The sequence below is a fragment of the Cyprinus carpio genome, chromosome B24 (genome assembly GCF_018340385.1).
Source record: "Cyprinus carpio isolate SPL01 chromosome B24, ASM1834038v1, whole genome shotgun sequence".
NCBI lineage: Eukaryota > Metazoa > Chordata > Actinopteri > Cypriniformes > Cyprinidae > Cyprinus > Cyprinus carpio.
This window is the reverse complement of record NC_056620.1, coordinates 19110338-19120662: the sequence shown is the minus strand read 5'-3', so window position 1 is coordinate 19120662 and position 10325 is coordinate 19110338. Positions and strand designations below refer to the sequence as shown.

General features: G+C 35.1%; 1 protein-coding gene across 1 annotated transcript; it reads left to right on the top strand.

Moving 5' to 3' along the window:
• The first annotated feature begins 6792 nt into the window (after positions 1-6792).
• Positions 6793-9861, top strand: rdh12l (retinol dehydrogenase 12, like). The gene is made up of 7 exons (XM_042752118.1): positions 6793-6937; positions 7261-7373; positions 7460-7615; positions 7693-7797; positions 7887-8096; positions 8852-9044; positions 9356-9861. The coding sequence occupies exons 1-7, from the start codon at positions 6924-6926 to the stop codon at positions 9456-9458; spliced, it is 894 nt and encodes a 297-aa protein (XP_042608052.1). The 5' UTR covers positions 6793-6923; the 3' UTR covers positions 9459-9861.
• The last annotated feature ends 464 nt before the right edge of the window (positions 9862-10325 follow it).

Sequence of the window (10325 nt, the reverse complement as noted above, 5' to 3'; positions counted from 1 at the left end):
TACCATGGTGTTTACATCTTCTCCAATGTACTTCAAATAATATCATGGTATTTTCATAGCCATGAAATGGATAATACAAAATGAACAAGGCATGGACAATACCATGGTCTCTGTACTATGGAAGTCCTTGAAGTACCATATATATAATATGGTAATCATTTATTACCACTATATCATATTACCAATGAATTGTATCTTGGACATATACCAAACTAAAATTTCCACACAGAAATAAATCCATTTATAGACCCTGAAGGGATTTTGAAGAGTACAGGGCCAACATATTGTTTTTAACATACTAAATACTAAATTTAGCCTGCTTTGAGTCTCCAAACTCCAAACTAAAACAAACTGAAATTTGCATCGGTATGAACTTTTGAATACAGTTATGAGCACTAGTTGCAAAACTCATGTTCTAAAATGGACAATTGATCAGGTCTGTTTCTGGTTACCATCTGAACCAGTTATTCAGTACATACAGTAATAGAGGCTTAGACAGTAACTGTACGGTGACCAGTTCTAGCAGAACAAATGTGACCTAAATTGCACACAGAATAACCTCCAGAGAGATCAATAGTGTGGGGTCAGAGTTTCCTCCCTAACGACAAAATATTAGTAATCCAGGATTAAAATGGGGAATCCCTTTACCAAACCACTATTTTTTTTTGAGTAGCTAATGTCATTTATTGCTTAAAGTACACTGAAATGTTAAATATTCTGAATAGCATCCCCCGATATGGCTTCAAAAATGAAAACTAAATAAATGCAATGCTTTGCCAGTGATGCTCTCTGAAGGTCTGTGCTTTTTTTTTTTTTTTTTTTTTTTTTTTTTTTTACAGGCTTTGATTTAAAATCAACTAATAAGCTATTCTGTACAAAAACATAAGCAATCTAAAAATAACTCCAGAAAAAGCCAAGGACACAATACATGGACTGTCTTGTCATTTTCCCCTGTGAGTAACAGAATGACTTCTGAACTTTTGGAGGGCTTCATCTCTCTATAAGGGTTGGTTTATTTGTTCAGAGACAGGAAGAACAGTGCATTTCCTTTCTATTAGCCCAGAGTCTTCACACATGACTAACATCCCCCTCTGACGCCAGTGTCCTGCGTGTCCTACACCCAGAGGGAAATAATCTCACCTCTCTGACCTCAACCCTGACTCCGAACCTATAACCTTCTGGCCAAAATATCCATAATCCATGATAATCCTTCCTCTAGTGAAAAAAAAATCCCATCCCTTGTTGTCCTCTCACATAAAAAACCACCAACATAGTTGTTTTGGACTAATTTCGCTTGTAAACGTTGCTTGATCTATGCATATTTCTCTCCTCATTCAGACGACTTTTTCACTGGAGAAAGCAATATTATATATAAACGACTCATATTTTAGTCTGGAAAAAAAATTGAAGTTAGAAACGTCTTCATAATGGATTTTTTTTTTTTTTTTTTTTTTACAAATATTCAGATTTTTTATTCACAAGATAGACTGGAGCCATGTGGATTACTTGTGGATTACTGTGCTTTTTTATCAGCAGTTTGGCCCTAAAGAAGATCTAGCATGCATATGAACACACTGTGCAGTTCTTCTGCAATTTTATGTGTATTTTTCCAGGGAAAGATGATAAAAATAACAATTTCAGCAGCCAGTGAGTACATAATTCTTACCTCCCACTGGAATGCAAACATTGAGGGTTTTTGCCCACTGGTTACTAAAAGTGCACAAATTAAACACCACAATGACACGTTGTTTAGAAACTTGTCAAAAGCTCTTCCCAGCGTTGACTGCTTGCTTATTACTAGTTTATCTAGTCACCCAAAAATAAGGCAAAATAGGGATGCAGTAAGATATTAATAATAAGATGTTAACCCATTTAAGCATGCAGCAACATGAACAAGCAACTTAAAATGGGTCATCAACACCTTATGAGATTCATGAGGCAAAGAACTCAAACTTGAGGCGCTGACTAAATGTATGAGCTGTGTGATGGGATATAGTGAGACATTTCTTACTCACCGTCACACTGTACACTCGATTTGTCTGAGCACGGCAGTTGCTATGATACCCAACATGTTTCTTAAGGGTGTAAGGCATGACAGTACATCAAAAAAGTAGAAAAGGTCATAGAAGCTTAACCCATAATACAAATTTATTATTCACATAAACCATCCAATTGTCTAAATTACATCTCACTTCAGTTCAGCAAAGCCAAACTTGTCCAGAAATTCCCGTCTCTGGGTGTGACCCTGCTGAGATGAGTTATACTCTCAGACCTGCTGACCAATGAAATCACTGTAAATCCAGCACATAAGCATTACTAGATCCTATAGATTACATTCAGAATGCTTCACGAAGAGAGACATAAATCTCTCAGAGATGCAGAAAGCCAAAGTCACATAGGAAGAACAGAACCTCTTATAGCACAAACAAAGTCATTAAGTTATGAAGGTGACCTGTTCTACCTGAAGAGTCAAGATCAACAGGAATTACAGCTGGTAATTTAATCTCAGGAGAACAGAGACAGGGTTGGGAGTTGCGTCTGGGAAATTTCTATGACACGAGACAACATAGAAAGTCGTTTGAAGTGACTGTAGCTAAAATTTAATTGTGTTTTCTTGTGTTTAATGAGTTTACAGACTCATGGAGACTTATAGGAAAGAATAATTTTATTATCTCAACTGATATCACTGAGATTAAGTGGAAGTTACCCACTGGGACAAGGAGCCCAGTGATATTACGAGTTTCAGATTCATTGTTTCAAACTTTACTCAGATTTACCAACATTTAAAAATGTCAAAATACACCACCATTTCAATTTTTTTAATAATAATTAAATTAATACTATTATTCACGCATTAAATCCATCAAGACAATAAAGACAAGAATGTTACTAATATTTTTCGAAAACAAACGCTGTTGTTTTGAACTTTCCAGTATCACATTTGTACAAAAATGTTTAGCAGCAAAAGTGTTTTCAACATTGATAATAATAAAAAATGTTTCTTAAGCACCAAATCAGCATATTAGAATGATTTCTGAAGGATCATGTGGCACTGAAGACTGGAGTAATAACACAGAAAATTCAGCTTCGATCACAGGAATAAATTTTATTTCAAAATATATTCAAATAGAAAACAGTTGCTTATAAATTGTAATAATATTTCACAATATTACAACATTTTAACTTTATACTCATTTTTGTCTATTTTCCAAAGGTATGACAGTTGTTACCAATGAAAACATAATTCAGAATTCAATTAAGCCTCCTGACAAAGCCAGTAAATCATTCCCATCAAAAACAACATGATCCAGTGTTCTAAAATGTTTACAGAACTGTGAATCAGGTGCCTAGAAATCACTGAAGAATAAATGATTATGTAATTTAGACACTTTTAACGTAATTGAAAATTAAAATACCCACACTGTGTGTTCCCGTGGATCATGGGGGGTGATTAATTTCTGTGAAATTCAAAACAGGGACGATTCAAAAGACAGTAGACACAGTGATCAAACCACCAGTTTCTGTTTTACACACAAGAAAATGTCAACACAAAACGGTGAGACAGTGTAATAAAAATAGCAATGAATGTCAATTATCAAGGAGGATAGAGAAACACAAGCGACATTATGCAGAAACACAATAAAGTCTGAGACAGGTTTATTACGTTTCTTTTGACACCAGACATTCGTGAAAGAAAAGAAGATAAAGACAAAGGAAATTCTAAGGCAATGTACAGAGAAGCCAATCCCAGAAACAACTGCTACAACATTACAAATAAGAGAGAGAAGAATATTGATTATAAAATACTGTATACTTACATTTAAATCAATACCTAAAAGTATTAATGAAAATGTTCAGTGTAATTGATAAATAACCCCATTCTTGTGTGTGCTGTCTTTTTTGTGTTAATGGGGTATCGTGTTGACAACGTCACAACATGCTAATGTCAAACTCTTTTGATGCTTATGTCATGCATGAAGAGGTACTGACTGGCTAGAGAGTTCCAAATCTGTCACTTATGAGGTCCCTTGGTAGGCAGCTGCCTATGTAAGCAGTAGGCAATTAGCCTTTCTTTATATCAACAGATTTATATCAATCCATTTTTGCCTCCTCTTTAGGGGTCTATGGCTGTGTCTGAAATATCGGCAGAATTAGAAGCCTAAGGCATGGGTACTTTTTGCCTAATCTTAGTATTGATAAAATAATCTTATGAGTACAGTGACTTCAGACATATTAAATTTTTCACAAAGGCTACTATATTATAGCTACTAGTAGTGAAATATGTGATTTTGGATAAATCCTATGGCTTTGTGAGGAATAGCATACTAGCATATTAACCTACTCTTTTTCTCTAGTAAGTATAGCATACTGTGCACACTACGAACATTTTCGAATATGTGAATGACCTTTTACTTTAGCCAAAATACGCAGACATTCAATGCACCTAAACTATTTAATCTTAGTGTGACAGATAAACCAGATATAATTTTTAATACAATTATAATTCATGAAAAATATTGCAATACTGCAATGTTTATCGCTGCACATACTAATTTTCAAAGAAAATAGTCAGTAAATACTGTGCAGTATTCAGTAAACAAGCTTGTATTATTTTTCAAAGATTGTCTGTTTAGACTTTCATTTCCTTGAAATCTCCTTGTTTTCACTCAGGTCCTGTAACTCTACAGCAGCCACGTTCTTTCTTATTATGAACTGACACACATCGTGTTGACAGAGCAAGCAAAAGAAAGATGTCCCATATTTAGTAGAGCACAGTAACTAATTATATAACCGAGTTAATTAGCAGGTCCAGAGTGGTCAAAATAAAGCAACGCTATTTTTATATTCCCCCATTTTTTATATTCCTCGAGTCATTCTCCAGTTAAACCACAGTGAGGTAACAATGCATTGTTGTTTTAAGGCACACTGGTTAGTCCTGAATTATTACCTTTATAATGATTCTCTGGAGGCACCCGCCGTTTCTGCTTTCGTAGAATAGTGTCCAAGAGAATCTTTCATCTATGTAAACATGTCTAAGCTTCCACATATATGTTTAATGAGACCCATAATCACTCAAGATCAACTACATTCAAATAAATCTAGTGAGTCATATTTGTAAAGCATTCTCCAAAGTGAAGGTGAGTGAAAGGCCTATCATGACAGCATAATTATTATTTATGGCAACTTTGGATGCTTCCTAAGAAAACTTAGCCTGTCACTTGTAAATCAAAAACTGAGAAGTGCTGCAAAAGGTATTGCAAGGTGTTTTTTTTTTTTTTTTTTTTTGCTTGTTCTAAAACTCAAAGTTTGACCATTAATGTGTCATCTTTGAGGTGACTGTTAATCAGAGGGGATTTAATTATAGCCCTCTCTCTGTGGCTGTCCAGTTTCAAATGGTGGAAGGAAATGTTTGCTTACACATTATCATATGATGGCTGACAACGCAGTTCCTGTTTGAGATAGCAAAGTGTGCTTTGACCGGTGTTGAGGTGTCTTGACATTTACATTACATTGTCATGAGCATTAATATTACACAAGTACACATTTGGGTGTACGTGAATAATTAAGTAGTTAACTAATAAATCTCTACACGAATAAGATTGATGTAAACGCAAAATTTGTAAACGGTAATACTGTCCCCTGGTGGCATGCGACCATCATGCATTATACACTATGCATTATTAAGTCAGTCTTTATTTGTCGTTTAAGCTACATGCAATGCATAGACAGTGAAATATAATTTTACACTTGTCGCTATACGCACAATTAAGCGTATGTTAAATATATAAATGCAGTTGGAAATGTATATGGAAGATGTCATTATACAGTGCAGCATTTCACTGCATTTACTCAGACGCTGAATTACAAATAAGGGCATATCACTGCAATGCGAGGAACTTTGCAGCAGTGCTGTCTATTAATAGCCTACATGTTAGACACAGGCTAATATACTTTTCATCAAATGTGGCTTACCGCAGCATCGTGTGTTTGGAGAGATGTGCTGCAGTGTCTGAGAAACATTATCAGTTCAAATCTCACCATCACAGAGAAAGGGTGACAAAGTGTAGGTGGGTTGGAAAGAGAGAGAGCGAGATGGAAGTGTGTAGAAGCCAAAATTATTTGATGCAGAGGATGGCAACATTTTGACAATTTTAGCGAAGTTGTGAATTAGTGAAACAAATTAGGGCATGACAAGGCAGTCTTTCTAGAGCATTTCACTGTGTGATCTTTTATAATTTTGTATACTTAAAATTCATTTGTCACAGGACGTGGTGAAAATTAAATGGAGGTCAAGTTGTAAAACACTGGCATCAAAATGTACACAAAGTGACGATGTTTATGCCATCAATGAGTGCAGCTGTCATTAAAGCAAAAGTTTTTTTTTTTTTTTTTAGTTATTGTTTTTTAGATGGCCTAGTGCAATATATCGACTTTTTAATTTATTTTTTATTAGAAAAATGCAAAGTAGAAGCATTATTATCATTTCAGGCCCTTGTATAAAAATGCTAACCGCAAACAAATATTTAGACGCCTGCTTATTTCTTTATTATGCATCTACTGACATCTCCTGGTAAAAGTAAATATCACGTCAACTAGTCATTTTTAAATCTAAATAAATATACCGGTTCTTTCCGTTTTCCAGATACTAATGATATTTCTGTTGGCATATAATAAATAAAAGCCTAAAATACTTTTAACATAAAATAAAAATAAATACAGTTGGAAAAAGAAATAGAAATACGTAATAAAGGGCGGAGCTTCGTGGTCTCTGACCAATAACAAACTGCAACTCCACTAGTCTTCCTTATACACCATTTGACTCCTCCCACTAGTGACAGTGCGAGACTTTTGATCAGGCTGTTTTTGTCTTATTGATAGTTTATGAACTCCTATTTTTGTGTCCGGATACAAATCATCGTAAAATGCAATCTCTAAGGTATGAACAGATATGTATATGTTATATTTCAGATGTTTAATAGATGTTGACAGTAGAATGTTGCTCAATTACCTGTTACAATTGTACCGAGGAAGTAAAGCAAAGGGATCTTCATTCATATGAATGAAAATATACTTCAGATGGTTTGAATCGAAGACAGAACAGACACGACTGGGCAAAAACGAAGGATTATATTTTAACACCTTTCAAATGAGCACCTGAAACTAGGTTTCATACCAACCCACGCCCATAGGAACCAAGTTGAGTAATAAAGCAACATAATTGCATGAACGTTACATTTATTCTTTGCCTTTCCTCCTCAGAAATATGTTTCGTTCGTGGTCATCTGATGCCAGACTTGACGGTAAAACTGTTATAATTACTGGAGCCAACACTGGAATTGGTAAAGAGACAGCCATAAACCTGGCAAAGAGAGGTGGGCATTTTTTATACAGTTTAATTTTACTATAATGTCTGATGGAAAAATGTCATCTTCCTGCCTTTCTGTTGTCTTTTCTTTAGGAGCACGTATTATCATGGCATGCAGAGATACTGAGAAAGCTGAAGCAGCCCTGAAGGAAGTAAAGGATGCTTCAGGAAACCAGGATGTTGTTACCAGCAGGCTTGACCTGGCAGATTCCAAATCCATCCGAGAATTTGCAGAGAAGATCAATAAAGGTGAGATCACCAGGATATGCTAAAAATTCCTTCACAGATGCCTTCCTTATAAATGATGTATCAGGGATGTCTTTCAGAGGAAAAACAAGTCAACATCTTAATCAATAACGCTGGTGTGATGGTCTGTCCTTATGGAAAGACAGCAGATGGTTTTGAAATGCAAATAGGAGTGAACCACATGGGTAAGCATGCGTAATTTGTCCAAATCGAACACCATTTTTAACACTAAAAGAAATTACGGGAGACATCAGCACTGTTCTTCTTCCTGTAGGTCACTTCCTGTTGACATATCTGTTATTGGATTTGATTAAAAGATCAACGCCTGCGAGGATCGTTAATGTCTCATCCATGGCACACCAGTGGGGGACCATCAACCTTGAGGACATCAACAGTGAGAAGAATTATGATAAACAGAAAGCCTACAGTCAGAGCAAGCTGGCAAACATTCTGTTCACTCACTCGCTGGCCAAAAGACTAGAAGGTGCGTCTTTTTAAATTTGATATTTACGTTACTAAATATAAATATGATCTGCTCGGGCAGTTTTATTGTTTATATATTTCACAATATAAATTATAAATAAATTAAAATAAAAAAAAAATCAAACTAATAATCTGAAAGAAAGTAATCTGTTCAAGCACAATTTTTATTTTATATTTAATATTTAATTTAATTTCTGTGTTAGTGTCAGAATTTTTACTCTTCTTTTAGCATATATTATAATACATGTTTACAACTTTTGATTTCTGTCAAAAGCTTCAGTTGAATCAATTTTTGATGGTCAATAAAATTTAGCAGAGGTTCCTAAAATTTTTTACCATGACAGACCAAAAATCTTAACTGAGGGCCGTGGGCTGAAAGTAAATATTGTGTTATAATAACTATATTATATTAAAATTTACATTAATAATGAAATTGATTTTTAAACAAATAGATAAAATATATGCTTCAATTGCAATTTTTTTAAATTATAATTATTATTTGTCCCCTCTTTTGTCATATGATTTAGGCATCTCTGGTCTAAACCATTTTGATAGAACTAAAAATTGTATATTATAAAACACAATGTTCATTTTTGTGGCATTTTTGCCTCTAGCGCATGTTCATTTTTGTGGCATTTTTGCCTCTAGCGCTGGATAATTTCTGACCTTGTCCTTTGGTATCCTATTCTAATAAAATAACTGATGCGAAAATAATCCTAATAATCCTTCTCATCTGGTCTTTGTGTGGCGTCTCAGGTACTGGAGTCACAGCGTATGCTCTTCATCCTGGAGTGGTCCAGACAGAACTGTGGAGACACTTGAATAAACCTCAACAAGCTGCTATGTGGTTAGCAAAACCATTCACCAAAACATCTGCGCAGGGAGCTCAGACCAGCATCTTCTGTGCCGTGGCCCCTGAACTGGAGACAGAGAGCGGCAAATATTACAGGTCAGCTGATTTTCATCTCAGTCCCAGCAAAACTGTAGGTTGTACCTGATTTACAGTAGGGCTTACAATATCACAACTACCCAGACTCTATCTACTCAAAGTACACCATAAATACACACAGTTTCAATAGGTCATGTTCTGTTGTCTTTCTATTCGATATTATCATCCCACAGCATTCAATTATTGCTGATAAACATTTGTGCATGACGTCATGGTGTGTTATAAAACAATCTGCAACAGTTCAGGCATGTTTTAATTTGTCCGTTAGACCATCTTATCTCATACTCACCTGTCTCCTGCTCTCCACGCAGTGACTGCGCACCTGCAAAATGCTCCCAGGCTGCTATGGATGATGAGATGGCCCAGCGCCTCTGGGAACTCAGCTGTAAGATGCTCAGCATCACATGGGAGTGAAAACACATCTCTCTTCCTGATGGGTCCAAGTTTTACTGCAGTCTGCCTGAGACTGGCCCATCTACTGTCAAAATCAGAAATACTAATAGTTAGTATTAAACACACTAGCATTAAAGATCACTAAATATAACCAAATGTGATATATTTTATACATGATGTGAAATTTAAATATTACATTTAGTAGATTTCGGTCTTAAGTGAGTTCATTTTCTATTTAATACAGGTACATATTTATGCACTAAATGATATAAGGAGTAAATGCCAGATTCAGGGGGTTGAAAAAAATGCACTGGGTATATGTGAATATTTTTGGATACATTTACAATTTTGTATCCTGGTTTTAATTTTGAGTTTTGTATGAACAAAGGAGAAGAGAATTAAAAATTAAATACAAATTAAATAATATTTTGTTTATATTTGTCTTTTGTATATCATTGTACTTTCTTATTCTTCAGTTTATTCCAAAATATAAGGAAAAATAGCATAGACTTCATTGAAAAAATGAGGGTACATGTAGAATAAATAGTCAAGTACAAGTCAAAAATACAATTAAGACACACACACACACACACACACACACACACACACACACACATACGAAACAGTTGAAGTCAAAGATGCCAGCACTGCAACCCAGCTCTGCTCTCTCGCAGACTCAGTTGCCATGACAATCTCTCATCTCTGATCTCACCCTGACCCGATCACCATGACAACAACTCATTGCCCAATATAGTGTGCTGCAGGAGTACATACCAAAAAAACAGGTCACTAGCCCCATCTAGTGGACAACAAAAACTGACTAGGCCTGTCAATTCTTATGTCTAAAAAGAAAAAGAAAAACTAAAGCAGTTGTTAAATTTAGAAATA